Source organism: Rhipicephalus microplus, chromosome 4 (genome assembly GCF_043290135.1).
Source record: "Rhipicephalus microplus isolate Deutch F79 chromosome 4, USDA_Rmic, whole genome shotgun sequence".
NCBI lineage: Eukaryota > Metazoa > Arthropoda > Arachnida > Ixodida > Ixodidae > Rhipicephalus > Rhipicephalus microplus.
The window spans coordinates 61,417,136-61,432,610 of record NC_134703.1 but is presented as its reverse complement, the minus strand read 5'-3'; the positions used below and the strand labels follow the sequence as shown (position 1 = coordinate 61,432,610).

At 41.4% G+C, this 15,475-nt stretch overlaps 1 protein-coding gene across 3 annotated transcripts in view; it reads right to left on the bottom strand.

Annotated features, from left to right (window-relative positions):
* Grp170 (hypoxia up-regulated Grp170 co-chaperone protein) overlaps positions 1-15,475 on the bottom strand; it is a 36,509-nt gene that overhangs the window by 16,989 nt on the left and 4,045 nt on the right. For 2 of the 3 annotated variants that reach the window (XM_075892848.1, XM_075892849.1), the window contains exons 7-14: positions 15,039-15,167; positions 13,927-14,104; positions 12,953-13,139; positions 12,238-12,372; positions 10,464-10,682; positions 5,901-6,085; positions 5,056-5,197; positions 1,023-1,112 (exon numbers count right to left, since the gene is read on the bottom strand). In XM_075892848.1, the coding sequence (XP_075748963.1) occupies positions 1,023-1,112; positions 5,056-5,197; positions 5,901-6,085; positions 10,464-10,682; positions 12,238-12,372; positions 12,953-13,139; positions 13,927-14,104; positions 15,039-15,167 (1,265 nt within the window). The remainder of the gene's footprint in view (positions 1-1,022; positions 1,113-5,055; positions 5,198-5,900; positions 6,086-10,463; positions 10,683-12,237; positions 12,373-12,952; positions 13,140-13,926; positions 14,105-15,038; positions 15,168-15,475) is intronic. The other variant, XM_037423008.2, reaches the window with a different exon arrangement.

The window sequence follows — 15,475 nt, the reverse complement described above, 5'->3', positions numbered from 1 at the left end:
AGGCCTGTTCCATAATAATTAGTATGATGTTTTGACATTGTAAGTGTAGCAACAAATGCCACAATGTGTTGCCTGCAAGTAGGAGAATTGTCACAATGACAATCCTCCTACTAAGCGTCACGTCCACAGATTTCCTGCTGCAGAATCTCAACGCTATCAAATCTATGAAGAACAGAAATACCTCACGAATGCACAACAATTCAGCACAACACAACATATTAATTGCAAGCGTCACCACACGGTGCTGTTGTTAGTAGTGCATAATGTAACAGCTACGAGTAGTGCCATGAGCTTCGAGTATTGCCATGTGCGAGAAAATGTTTCCTGGAAATGAAGCTCCTCAGACCTACTGCACACAGCATTGAATCTTGAGCTAGTAAGTGCACCTCATCTTACAATTTTCCAAAATGGTTTGCTGGATTTGTTGTTGAAACTCAACATCTCAAAGGAACCAGTACACCACCAGGTCAATACAACCAGACCAATGTTACCTTTGAGGAGTACAATGCCCAGAACCCAAGGAACATAGAAGTAGCAGACCCTTGCAAGCATGCTGGCGTTAGTTACACAGAGCATCATTTCGTTTGCATTTACTGAGTAAAGTAATGTCTCTCTGAATAGATGCCTTCCTATCGCACCTAATACATGCATCATACTGAAGCATAAAAAAAAAAAATCTTAAATTCGTTACATGGATAGCTCACAAAGACTGACAGCGTGCATTCCTTGCAAGTTGTTAAATCACAACTTTAAAAAGAGCGTTCGCTTTGTGCAAATATTCACAGTAGTAAATCCCGTGCATAGAAACTTAGTTCCAGGGGTACCAAAAATTTAATTTTACTTATAGATACGAAGACATCACCACATTGTACGCCAACATAAATAAAACTTCCGAAATAATTACAGCTACAACTTTTTGTCTCGAATGTACAAAAGAGCACTTGGCGTCTTCATCCCCAAGCGGTAAACATGTCTAAAGACTGCGCTGCCTCTTCAAACGCACACACTCGCAAACAATTTACCGGCTTGGGAGCAGGCGGTGGGTCTTTTTTAATAACCTTTTGCTTCGGAGCTCCAGGAAGAGGAATCGTTTTGTCGAAAAGGTAACTGACCTGCGCGTGAAGAAATGGTGAAAGAGTGAGCAGCGAAGCTAGTGCGTGCTTCCGAGTAGTACCAACAGTGGTGAAACTGTTTCCACTTCGTTTGCATACCTTCGATGCATCCTTGTCACCATTTGCTGCTTTGGCTTATATCCCCACACCCTTCTACACCTGTGTCACGTGAGCCCTTTTGAAAGGCCAGTCAATGGCCACCGAAATGCCACAACTCTACCAACTCGACAAAGTTGTTTCGCTGCTACACAGCAGTTTTGAACAGCCATTAAGTGGTTTAGGCATTTTTCACAGAAATCTTGTGGCACTGCAAATAATTATTTTCATATACATGCCCCCCTCTCCTCCCCCCACCATCCCCAACGTTGAATGTATTAAATATATTAAAAAACTGAATTCGTCAGTTGTTCTTCTTAGAACATTTTAGTAGCATGTTTATTAGTGATTATGAATGCATATTTAGTTCTTTAGTTGGTGAGCAGTGAAACTGTGGAGAGTGAAACATTGTAATGCGGCACACGGTAACGCGGCTGTTGCCAATAGTAGGTGCAGTGTGCACATTTTGAGTGGTATAAATTCTTCATTAAATCATGCACAACGCTTCCATAGTATTGCTTTTAAGGCATACCGCTTAGACTTTTTTCTTTCTATTCGAGAGTATGAGCACACTGAACGAAAGGACATATTCATGCTGTTTCAGCTTCCGTTGCTCAGTGGCTATCAAGGTTTCGATAGAGTTGTGGGGTGCTCCGGTTACTCAAGAGAGTATATTGCTTCGACGTCCTTAAAAATGTCCCATGTTATACTTTTGGTTGAAAGGCCTTCCAAACACCCGTGCGACACAGGTATTATCCACTCCTTATATTTCATGCCAACCAGCCACCAGATAGTACGAACTTGCATGTAAGAACGTTTGAGGAAGCACAGAAGGCAAGCAAAGCAGGCACAAGTGAGATGCACAAGCTATATGTGTGCTGACCTGTGTGTTCTTTTAAACACTGAAAAGTGTAGCATTGCACAAAGTGCCTTTTTCTTGATAAAACTTTATGACATCATTATACACTCTGAACATTCACTATTTCCTTGGTTCATCAATACAGACTAAAAGCTTAGGTTAAGCAATCACACAATCTGATAGACAAACCAAGTAAGCGTGTATGATTACACGATGCCATCTTTAATGAGGAAAAAAAAAGCTGCAATACTATGAACTTGGCTTCGTTTAGTCAAACACACAGGTCACTGCACAGCGATTTCACATGCACAGAACAAACAGGGAAGACAAGTAGCAAGGAAATGAAATACGAAGCAATCCTAATGTGTGCTCCATTTCATGCAACTGAAGGTGCAGCCAAGCATGACAAGCAAAAACGCAAGACAGAAAAATTAAAGCAAGAAGAGGATAAATCAAGTGCAAGAATTTAGCAACACCAATCTTTGCCTTGCTCTTTAATGCCTACAAAATAAGAAGCAAACATCATCAAACATAATCATTACCTCATTCAGGCCATAGCACATGCATGAGTGCACAGTTTCATAAACAGGGATGTTGAAATTGTTGGAGTGTGTGAACACTCGCAAAATTTTTTTTATAGCGAGCCGAATAACCAACAAGCCCACATAGCAACCAAGATCCAAGCAGCCCCAAGCTTTTACGGGACTATGAATGCTATTCGGACTGGACAAATGCGTTTTTGTCCGGTCATCAAGATAGCAACAATACAGCGTCCTCTAAAGCTGCATCGTTGCAAAAGTGAAAGTGTCCTGAACCAATTCAAGTAGTGTATCGATACAGGCTAGTTGGTATCTTCATATTGTACTAGCGTACAGTGCAGAGAAAGACGAAAAAACAAGGAACCGGCAGCACCCATCTTTGTTGGTTCCTTGTCCTTATGTCTTTTTCTGTGCTGCACCCAAGTTCAGCCAATTGTCATCATCATAGAAAGGTAGAGACAGCTGCACTCTGCTTAAAAAAGTGCAATTTTGAACATGAGTAACAAAAGATGTAAATATTGTGTTTGTGTGTGTTGTTCGTAGAGATGCAGTGTTCAACACTGATGTTTACCTGCCATCGGCACTTGGGGCCATTAGTGCGATATCTAGCGTGTTTGTTTCAATATACATCTAGCCGTATGCCTGGCGTTTAGTTCAACGCTGTTTAATTTTTACCTCTCAGCTTTACTTAAAGGCTAGCGACAAAATACCACTTTTAATTCTATGGCAACGTATCTTGTCCTACAATTGCAAAATATCACCGACGCTATCATTGCTGCAGGACACAAGCTTGCCTCAATTTACTAAACTGTGGTGTGTGTTTAGAGGTGGAATGTACCCGTCGTACTGCTTTGTTAAAATTTGTGGATATTCATCTCGAAATGCTCTAGAATTCTAGAGCATCTTAGAAAACAGCTGCCTTACTATTCCTAAACTTTTTGTAAGGTATTCGATTCAGTGTCGTCACTATTTGATAAGATTTCGAAATTCACCATTACCGCACATCCCATGAAATAACACAAACTTTATAATAAAATGAAATATGAATAGTACACCATTGCTTCTAAAATTAGAAAAAATAAGGAAGGGAAGTAGGAACAACTTTATCAGTTTCTGCCACTACATGATAAATTTGGCATTTTTTAAAGAGCCCAGTTGATCGGATGAGCAACTGCTGACAACCCAGTTGGCTAGCAACAGGCACCTGAAGCTATATCAGTAAAGATGCGTTATTTTCTTCCTTTAAAGGGACAGTAAAGAGAAAATATTTTTTTCATATCATTGAAGTAATATTTCACAATCTCTACAACACCACTCTTACCACGAGAAAACACTTGGCAAGTGAAAAAACATGCTATAAATAATATGCGGGTGGAGATGCCACCCTGAGACTCCCCGATCAAACATCGTGAAGTCATGGATTGAGACGACGTGCACTGGGTCCTGTGTAGTTTCTAATCAGTCCAAATGAAGTACATTGTCATCTGTGGGTGCCAGAGACTTAATGCACGAAATGTCCAAAAATTTCATCAAGCCTATGTCGCCAAAATCCCAAAAATACATTTCGAACTTCATGATGTCGCACACGGACATTTCAACGCGAAATTTCAAAATAAAAATTCAACCTTGATTTTTTCCACTGATAATGAACTTATTACAGGGAATCTTGTGAAAATAGAGTTCTCAGAGTACTGTTTAACAATCTAAATCAAGTTAGCATTTCACTTTAGTATCCTTTTAATAACAGATACATGCACACTCCATAACAGACTAAAGAAAGGCCATTAAAACATGTTAACATAAGAAACTAAAAGTGTTTCCTTTCAAAAAGTGAGAACACGTCGGCTACGTATACATATCCAAATATCATCTACACGAAAAAAAGCAAATGAAACATATTTGCAATTGGAAGAAAATTAGGAAGGGAGAATGTATTGGGTGGAAAATAGCTGTTTCAGGCAATCCGCACGATTTTACCGATACTGCCACTGCTGCTCCCCGCTGTTAGGTAAATCGTTGCACGGACCCACACGTCTTCGTTTTTATTTGGGACAACAGGACAGTTATGACGAGGCACGTTTGGCCAAGCAGCTTCCTGGATTTCTTCACGGCCACATGTGCTAGAACAATGTTTTCCACCTCCTCTGGCGACCAAAACTGGCCAGCTATCAGGATTGCCAATATCGAAGAGGACCAGTCCTGGCTAGTACACGGAACTTTGAAGCAAAACACGGTTTTTGCCTTTAAACAAAAAGTCTAAAGAAAACAAACCATACGTTTAAACATAATTGCAAATATATAAAAGACTACCTTGATAGAGTTTGTTTCAACAGGATACACAGGAGGTTAAAAAGGCTGCAGTAACCAGAGATTCACACCACATGCCCCTTATGCCATTTGCCACAGGAAAGCATGGCCCAGTTCTGTGTGAAATAAAAAATGCACTTACAGAGTCTAGGTGAAGCAGGCCACTTTCATCCAGCCTAAAGTGAGCTTTGATGCCCTTGGGCTCAGCACTGTCAGCATGCTTTTGAATTGCTTCTGCCACTCCAGTCAAAGACACTTTGCTGATATTCAGCGATCCAAAGTTGCTGCGACAGAAAGAAGGGGAACAGGGTATTGATGTGCATGAATATGTACTCGCACACTGAACAATAATAGCCTACGGCAGAGCAGTTAAGCATTGAACCAGAGCGAAGCTAGAAATGACCAGGAAAAAAAAAGCACACCTTAGTGCTTAATCAGTTTTTTTTTAATCTCTGGTGAATCAGAACAATAATAGCCTACGGCAGAGCAGTTAAGCATTGAACCAGAGCGAAGCTAGAAATGACCAGGAAAAAAAAGCACACCTTAGTGCTTAGTTAGTTTTTTTTTAATCTCTGGTGAATCGCACAAGATATGTCGCGATGTCAATATGAGAGTGCACTGCTCGGGAAATTCAACAATTTTCAAGGATGGCAAAAAATTACAGGACTTTAAAGGGCCTTGAAAACGCATTTTTCAAATTCAAAGGCTTTCAAGGATTTCAAGGACCTGAACGAACTCAGTATATGCTGCAGAACTTTCACCTAGCAAACACTGACAAAACACTAAGAAAGAAAATTAAATTGTCTCATTACTCTTACTATGTTACGGACAGATGCCTATCAATGAATATCAGGTAAAGTTATTTTAATGTTGAAACTTTGCTTTGTGACATGGCTTTGCCATACGAAACCCTGGTTCAAATCAACAGCCACCAGTCCAAAACAACAGTTTAAACAAAGCAATGAAAAGCAGGGGGAAAAGTCTTACCCAAGCTCCTCGTGGGGTAGGAAACTAAGGTCTCCGTAGTTGACATCGAAGTCAAAGTCTGTTGCGTATCGAGAGAACGTCATGACCTTCTTTTGAGGGTAGAGGTTATTCCTGTTGAACAGGACACGCCGCACCACTTTCGTGCTCTTGACGCCGTCCGTGTCAACATCTCGACTGAAGTCCACCTGCACCCAGCCAGCATCAAATAAAACACGGATTGAAGGGCTACATTCAAATACAGCGAGATTTGCAAGAAAACTAAATTCTTTTGTCTCTAACGAAAGAAAAATCGAGTTAAAGTAGACTCTTGACATGAAATCATCCTTTATGTTATGTCTGATGCATGCGTGCAGTACCACTGAAGGGGGGTAATGAAAATTTGGTCCCAAAATCTTATTTCTCAATTTTTCAAGACCCTCAAATTTTCCCTCACATCATCTAAAATATTGGAACAAAATATGCCATAAAAATTGAGAAAACTTCACTCAGTCAAGCTACCAAGCTACAAGTTTTGCAGGTTTCCCCTGGCTCAGCACTTTGAATCATCACAAGGAGGAGAGACCATAGCTCAGGACAGCCACAAGGCCACATCTTGCAAATAAAAAATTAACCAGCCTCATTCGGAACTTCGTTTTCATAGCTTTGAGCTGAATGAGACCCTGAAACACTTTTTACAACTTCGTATAAATATTGCGGCAGTTGAAATCAACCACTCCGCAAGCTTCCTCTTTGTTGCCAGACGACAGGCTGCCAGGTACACAGGGCCATGGTTTTTTTTTTTTTTTTAGATCGCAGGCAACCTCGAAGGCACGCAGTATTGGAATCCATGACTAGGTGAGGCTCAAACCGTCGAGTGCGCTCGTAAGCGCACTGCTATCGCCAGTGCGTCTCGCAAGTTGAGGAGGCAAGGCAGTGGAGAGGAGAGCATAGATATACAATTGTCCAAGCACCGCTGGTACACAGAGCAGCGCTTAATTTAAGCTGCGAATCATTTGACGATTCTCTAATCTAAACGCTGACAAAACTATAAAAGATCATTTCAGGGTACCTTACGGGAAGATGCGATTCGAAAAACACACAAAAGTTTCATTAATCTGTAGCTTACAGCAATAAATTTTTTTTGCATTATATACAGGCTTTTATGTTGATTTCAAATATATAATTAGTTTTATAGCAAGTTGCACAGTTTTCATTTTCTGCCATGACAATTTGCAAAATAGAGTTTGTTTAGGACAAACTTTTATGACCATTGAACTTTTATGGTTCTGAGCCATTAATGGCTCATATTGCTCCAAGAATGCAAATAACTGTCAAGAGCACACAAGACATGAAGTTTTAAGACACTTGCACTGTTCACATGTTAAGGAATATCTGGTCAAAATTTCATCTTGATCTGGCAATCAGAAGTAGTACCAAAAACATGTCAAGAAGCTGCTCGAAAATGGATCTAGAGAAAAATGCATTTTAGACGCATAAGTCAAAGCTGATCTATGTGACAAAAATTTGTTTTTTTTTTTAATTATTTCTTCCACCATGAGATTCTGACAATCATTTCTATTTTGAGCATGTGGCTTTGATGAACTCCTCATGTGAAATGCAATGGCAAGCAGCCAGATAACAATTTCCAGGGGTCCCTAAACAGTGAAATATTTCTAGTTGTCATAGCCACCTTTTGCTCTTTAAAGGAGATTTGAACCTACTTTGAGTTTAACTACAGTCTTCAGTTTCTTTTGTGTGTGTGTGTGTGAAAGTAGAGAAACTGAACTAGGAAAAGCGAATAAAAACGAAGCATAGGTAATTTTAGAAAACAAAAAACTTGCATTTTTCCACTCGCATCTCCCCTTAATCTTTTTTTTTTTTACCTCTATTTTTCTGTGCAGTTTCCAACAGCCATATTTGTGTTATTTAAAAGAAAGTGAAGATAAACTCATTCTGCTTTTCCTTTTAGATTATGAAATATTTCTGAATGCTTTAAATGTGTCCATTTTTTGGCATATTATCTGTAGTTAATGGGCAGATGTCATATTATCCCCTTTGTGTATTAAATCTGGAGCCATGAAACCACAGTTGCTATGAACTACAGTTCTGGCACGCAATAATTCGAAACAGTCTGTTCACACTGGTCTCTCTTCAATAACTTCAAAGCTATATGCTGCATGTACTTTATGTTCCTTTAATATTTTGGCAAAAATTACCATTCAAGAGTTATGAATAGCAAATTCTCAAATTAAATACAAATTACTGATAGCTATAATTGATTCAGAAATGACATTGTGGGCATTAAATACACCCAGAACAAGCACTTCTTAAAAGGTGCACCAGCTTTTGCACCTAAGAGAGATGAATTTCAAGCAACGAAAGCTTTCAGAGGGTAACTGACAAAGCTATGAAGTGCTCACTAAGATTTTTGTAGAGCTAGAAGGTAAATGAGCACAATGTTGATTTAATTGACAAGCATTCAACATTACAAATGATGTGAACATGCAAGAAATGGTTCCGACATGCAAAATATCAACAAATAAGCTCAAACTGAAGTGAGAAGATGTAGCCATTTTGAAAATAACTCTACATTCTTTAAGATTGATGCAAGAGCAATGACAAAATTTGGGAGCAAAAACTGCCAGCTATTCCTGGTCAGCCAAATGTCTAAAACTACATGCTGAGCAACTGCAAAGTTGGTAGTCCGAATGTATCAGATGGCCTTAGATCTTCAAGTTTTGAAGCAAGAAATTTTTTTTTTCCGTCCCACTTTCAGTCAAGTCATATGAAGAATGGCAGCACATGTGACCTTTCTATCAATCAATGCTGCCCCACCTGGCATTATCAATGTACTACGACAACAAGCCAGAACACCTGGGCATGCATATGCAACAGAAGGTCAAAAGGCTACTTTTGTGAATCCTAATACTTTATAGCTCCCGCAATATTCCATTTATACACAGCGCTTAGAAAGGAAGCAACTTAATGCTGGCTAGTACTATTTCTAGGATATTATAAGTAGACAATGTAATTTTGGCTGTCGCACACAGCGGACCACCTCGGTATAAACGAAAATCAAATTAGAAGGTATAAAGTTCTGGTATAAGGCTTTCCAGGTCTACGTTTGCTGCTCCAATAATTCAATTATTGATTGTGCCCTTTAGTCTGAATTTGTACCAAACACACACCATACCTACTAACAGAGAGAGCCCCTTTTCAAAGTGTGAAAAGTAAGAAGATACTGTTCACCAAAAACAAATGCATATCTGCATGCTAGTCAATTTTCACGATGCATTACTACGGGGTACTAGTTACTGTACCCTACAATATTGCAAGGCCTGCAGCTGATGACGAAGATGACCGAGGACGATTGCAAAAAAATGTTGGCGATATACACACACCACCAAAAGTTATTGAACCTTCAAGTGGTTAAGTTTTACAAGATGCGAGCCTTATACATTTGAATACAGTACTTTTGGATATGACAGATCACACATATCAGTTGACCTTGCTCATAGTCTAATGCACCGTAAAGAAGCCGAGGAGCAGCAGCCGATTGTCTCTGCCGTTAGAAATAATCCTGGCAATATACTCCACGACATTTTCAGACAACGAGAATGAATGGCAAGTATAGCACATGAGCCCACTGTCGCAGACTTGTGTGTATCCACCTTCGAGGTAAATATACTGCTGCCTTCTAAAGCTGTACCCGATTATAGGCCCTAAAATAATACATAGAGTTTCGACCTTAAGGAGAGCAACTGTATCGGAATATCAGCCCCATTATACTAAACTCCAAGCAAATTTTTGTACAGGTAAGGCACATACAACATGCTTTACTGTGGCAATGCATGCACATGGCATTACTAAAACATGCTAATATAACAATAATTGTTGTGGTTTAACCTCGAAAAACCACCATATGATTATGAGAGATGCTTTAGTGGAGGGCTCCGGATAATCCGACCACTTGGGCTTCTTCACCGTGCAAATATATCTAAGCACATGGACCTCAACCTTCCTCGCCTTTATCGAAAATTCAACCGGTGTGGCTGGCATTCGATCCGGGGATTTGATTCTGCAGGTCAGCAGTCGAGCGCCTTAGCCACTAGACCACTGTACTAAAACACGCGGTCCGACTAGGTGGTCCAGGCTGAGCAAAATGTAACACTGCAAATCAGGGCAATGAAACAAGAGGCTTTTTCCTGTACCTCTTGTCTCTTTGCCTTGCACAAAATTATTACTGTATTTTCTCTCATATGAGCCCCATCGAAGAATAATAAAATGCGCTTAAAAAGTAAGGGTGCAGGTGTTATGCAGGGGTGACATGCTTGATTTTTTATTTTTGTATTTAAAGTCAGGGTTGCAGGCTACATGTAGAGATTGGTTATATGCATGGAAATGCGGTATTTCGGAGATACAGCATTACGCATGCATTGTGATAAGTTGACAAAACACAGAGCGAAAGACACAGTACAAGTCAACAAAATGTGGAAGTATCATGCTCGCAATGAGACTCCACACTTCCACATTTATTCGAATGACATACAAAACACCCACCACAACTAGAAAGGCCACACATACCTGAATGGGGAACAGACTGGCCTCCTTCACCTGGAAAACTTTGACCTTAAAACCTTTGCTGAGGTAGGCGGCCTGATAGGCTGCACCGAGCGCTGCTGCCTCATCCGCGTTGATGCTCTTGCCCAGCTCCCTGTTGCTTCCCAGAGCAGCGTGCAACTCCTGCTGCACGCGCGGGATGCGGGTGCTGCCACCCACCACGATCACTTGGTCGATTTCACCCTAGAGAAAATGCGCAATAATTAAAACAAGGTACTGTATAAACATTACTTTCCTCAAAGGGGTCCCACACTCAAATTTCACTATCGTAGTTACACAGTGCAACGCGTTTCTTAAATCTTCCGAAGATGAATCCAAAAAATTTTGGAGATATACCCACACCAACAGAAGTTATTGAACCTCAGAGTTCAATATAAAAGCAAACAACAGAAACTGACATACCCTTTCGTAATTCACTCGCCCAGCCCGATCGTGGCAGCTTCCAATCAAAGTGTGGCTTACATTTGGCTGTACCGGAACACTGCAGCACATGGTAGCCCTCCTGCCACAAGCATGCTCCACACTTTCTTACAGATTTGGTGTCACACGATTTCGCAGACAACTATGTTGACAAATGGAAGCTGATAACGCAGCAAGAACGATGTGCTTCTGCAGCTGGTCGAACTCTGAATGCGAACCCATATGAGGAAGCAACGTGTAGCGAGCCACCATTCGATTGCTACACGTGCCACCCTGGTTTTCATTAATGATATGTATCCCTTCCCGTCAAGCGCAGCCACCGCAATAGGTGCCGTCGATTCCGTAACAAATCGCATGCGACCTGTATCTAGACGCAACCAATGCCAATTAGGCCTAGCCTGCTGTTCGGTATGTTGTTGTGGCAAGTTTGTCCAAGACTTGAGATAGGGTTCGAAAAGATCGCACTCAAGCACTGAACCAAGAACAGCATGTGTGATACGAAGATCGCGTTCGCGGCCGGGAGATCAACAATGACGAAAACCCGCCAAGCTTACGTAAGACTGCGCGCACTGGCAGCAAAGGCGAAAGCTCGCATCATAAAGCCGTTGAATATTTAAAATTTACTGACTAGGAAGCTAATGCAATATCTGTAGCAAGCACGATAACGATGACGCTTTTTCCGACAGGAAACTTAGGTGCAGTTTATAAAGACTGGATCACACTTGCCATGTTGCGCCGTGCCCGGCCGAAGCCACGCTAGTGACGCTAATTCGTCAGCGCCGGTGCAAAGGCCTGTTTGTCGCCAAGGCAACCGCCTTCCTCGGCGAGCCCGCACATCATGCTGCTGTCCTTTTTTTTTCTTTTTCTTCCCTCCGCCCTTCATTCGCTCAAGCCGTGCCTCCTCCTCCTCCTCTGTAACAACCTCTCCGCTCACTCCTGAGTGGCACACCCAGCATGCCTCCTTTCAGACGCGAACTTGCTACCGCGATTGCCACAGATTTGCCGGCAACTGCAGTACAACCGCGCTTTTATCTTGGGGGACTGCACAATAAGCGATTTGCATATATATTGGGTCCTATGGGAGGATGAACAGGAGTCAAAAAAGACAGCATGGTAACCAATTCTGCACTACAAGCAGTTACATTATAAGTGGTCTACACTGTGGAACAATGAAAATTCCTAATCACAGCGCAAGTTACTCTTGCTTTTTAAGGCTGAAAGAAGTGGCAAACAGCCATGTCACTCAAGCAAAAGCAGTTTTTACACTAGCTCAAACTATGGGGACGATCGTGCTCCGGCATTAAAACCTGTAGCTCACCAAAGTCATGCCAGCAGATGACAGAGCCATGTGGATAGGTGCAGACACACGCTTGAACAGGTCATCGCAGATCTCCTCAAATTCAGCCCTGGTGATCGGATGCTTGAAGTCCACATCTTCCATGACATTTTCAACCTGCAGCAAGAGAGAGCCATGGATTCTTCCTCAGACGAGAGAGTGCACATTTTTAAGGGACAGCGAACACGAAGAAATCTGCGTTGATCAGCTGTTAAAAAAGAGTCCAATAATTCATAAAAGTAACACTGAAGTCTCAACACTGCGAGTCGGCCTAATTGCTTTCACTTGTGCCCATGTTCTTGCGCAAATGCTCAAGATGAATTTACACTGGGCTGAAAAAAACGTTGCACAGAGCCCAAGAATGTTGGCAAGTTCGTTTTCACAAAAATAAAAATCTACAACTCTGTTATTTCACACTGAAGTTACAGAACGTCAGCTGCCTTAAATTATCTGGAGTAGCACAGAAGGCTTTCTGCTACACTGCGGTCTCAAGCTCTGACTGATGACCTCCCTAATTGAGCCCATTTGCTTCAAGGCCTCAAATGCGGTTTTTGACCAGCCAGAAAATAACGTTATGTTTTCTTGTTCTTCTGCCATTACTTATTTATTGTATTGTTAAATACATAAATTATTAACTTTTATTCCAGACACAAAAGTTCTATAAGCTCGAAAAGAGAAAAGGGCTTGATGATCGCACCTGTGCCACGTGTTCAGTGTTGGCACTTAGGACTTTCTTGACACGATCAGCCTCCTTGAAGAGCTTGGCCAGACCACGCTTGTTGTCAAACACATCCTGCTTTGTCTTCTTGAGTGCACTGAACTCCTGGGCAAACCTCTCGCCCAACCGCAGCTTGAACTCCAGACCACCCAGGAAACGATCATACCTGTCTCAAAGAGAACAGCCAACTATAAATGCTCACTGCTTCAGTGCCCCATCATCAAATTAAACATTTGTCATGTTCATTAACAATCATTACCATTGTTATTAAGCTACTTGCAGGACAAAGTCTTCTGGGCTGCACAACACATTTGAAGGTTGCAGATTAGGTCGCTGCCGGCGGCAAGTTATCTTTCTGTCCACTTTTCTTTCTGCGCATTTACATTACAACTACTTCTAAGAACATCCCCTATACTTTTCTTGGCATCATTGTCTGCAAGTTTTCAATAAGCATGCCATTAGTGCCATGTGGCATCCCTATTAGAAATGTAGCCAGCGCAGAGCATTCAGGAAATTATATGCAGGCGAGTTAGACAATGATCACTATTGCTCAACAAAAAGGTGTCCTGAATGGTAATTATAATACTAATAACTGCTGGGGTGGCACCTGCCACTACTACCATACGATCATGAGGCACACCGTAGTAAAAAACTCCAAATTAAGTTTTAGCTAGCTGTTCTTTAAAGTGCACTTAATTCTAAGCCCATAGGCTTGTTTTTTTGCGTTTCACCCCAATCAAAATGAAGCTCCTGTTGCTGGTAGTCAAACATGTGCCCTCAAGCTTAGCAACGCAACACCCTACGAGCTAAGCTACCATGGCACGTTTGTCCTGAATAGCAAAACTATTTTTAGAATGCATACATTAACCATAAAAAATGTCCCACTTGTAGGCACTAGTACCCACCAGCATAATCGGTCATAGTCTACGCCAGCAACTTAAAAGCAGCCTCACCCGACGCCCTTAATGGAAAGCTGGGGCACGTGCTCTGCGAGAATCTTGTCCTTGGTCTTGACAGTCTGGTAGGCCACAATAGTGGCTGTGGTGCTGCCAGTTCCCATGTCGTAAAACAGAATGTGGACTGGGGTGTCGTTGAATTCCTTGCGGCGGAAAACACCGTAGTTCAGCGCAGCTGCGAAAAAGTTATGAGAACAAGACTGTTTGCAGGTTAGCTGGTAGATATCGCTGCATTTATATCCCATTTTTTGTCATTTCTATTTTAAACAAGAAGGCTAAGACATTGAAGTTTCTGAATTTAAGGAGCATACCCTAATCTGTTTTGAGGAATAATGCATTTGTTGTTTATCGAGCAGCAAACAAAGCTGCATATTGCAAGTTATCGTAAAGTACCATGAAGTCAGATAAGGCCTGGCGATTCCAAGAAGATACGAGTAATAAAAAGTTACCAGAAGTTCTTTAAAGCTCATAGGGACGTTAGCTACAATCTGAAAAATGAAAGGATGGCTTGGTGGGCTAGTTAGTAATAAATCATGAAAGGTCGCAGGACACTTATAGATGGAGACGTGTATGCTATAACGAATCTGGATATAACAAAATATTGGTTATAATGATGCAACTCAATAGACTTTCAAAAAACAGTGTTAAAAATATACATCAATAAAATTTTTCAGATATAACAAACATTTATTTTTTTGGATATAAACTTAACAAACTTCGTTATAATGAGGTTTGAGTGCGCTTCTGTCGTCTTTGTCTATATGCGTGCTGTAGCCTTTCTTAAAAATACGGTCTCATGCAAAGGTCGTGTCGTTTTGATTTTTTCCACTTTGGCTACCATCAATGTTGTCCTCCACAAGACAGGCATTCCCTACAGCATGAACAAAATAAAAATGCTTTGCTCTTCTGAACCTCTTTCGTGGAAGAACACTTAGGACTGGTCTCCGTTACGACTTGGCAATTGGATGCCAAAAACAACCAGCCACAATGGTAGTTGTCACGCAAGCATGAGGTGTTCAAATGCGATAGTTTAACTTTACTAGATGACCTTGGAAAAATATAACTGCACAGGAGAATTTTATATAAGCCCCGAAATAGACAGATCTTACCGGCAGTGTTGGCTCCAATAAGCTGAAGTAGTTTGAGACCTCCGAGGTTAGCAGCCTGAGCGAGTGCCCTCCTTTCGGCTTGGTTGAAGAATACAGGAACTGTGATAACTACATCCTTTATTGTCTGCCCTGGAAAAGCCATGCAAAAAGAACTTGACCACTGCGCAGTGAATATTGACAACAAATGCTAGCAATGTGGCTGCACATGCCAGCATCTAAGTGTACAAAAATTGATTGAATGACATGTGGGGTTTAAAACCACCATATGATTATGAGAGACGCCCTAGTGGAGGGCTCTGGAAATTTAGACCACCTGGGGTTCTTTAACGTGCACCCAAATATGAGCACACGGGCCTACAACATTTCCGCCTCTATCGGAAATGCAGCCGCCGCAGCCGGGAGTCGAACCCGCGACCTGCAGGTCGGCAGCCGAGTAC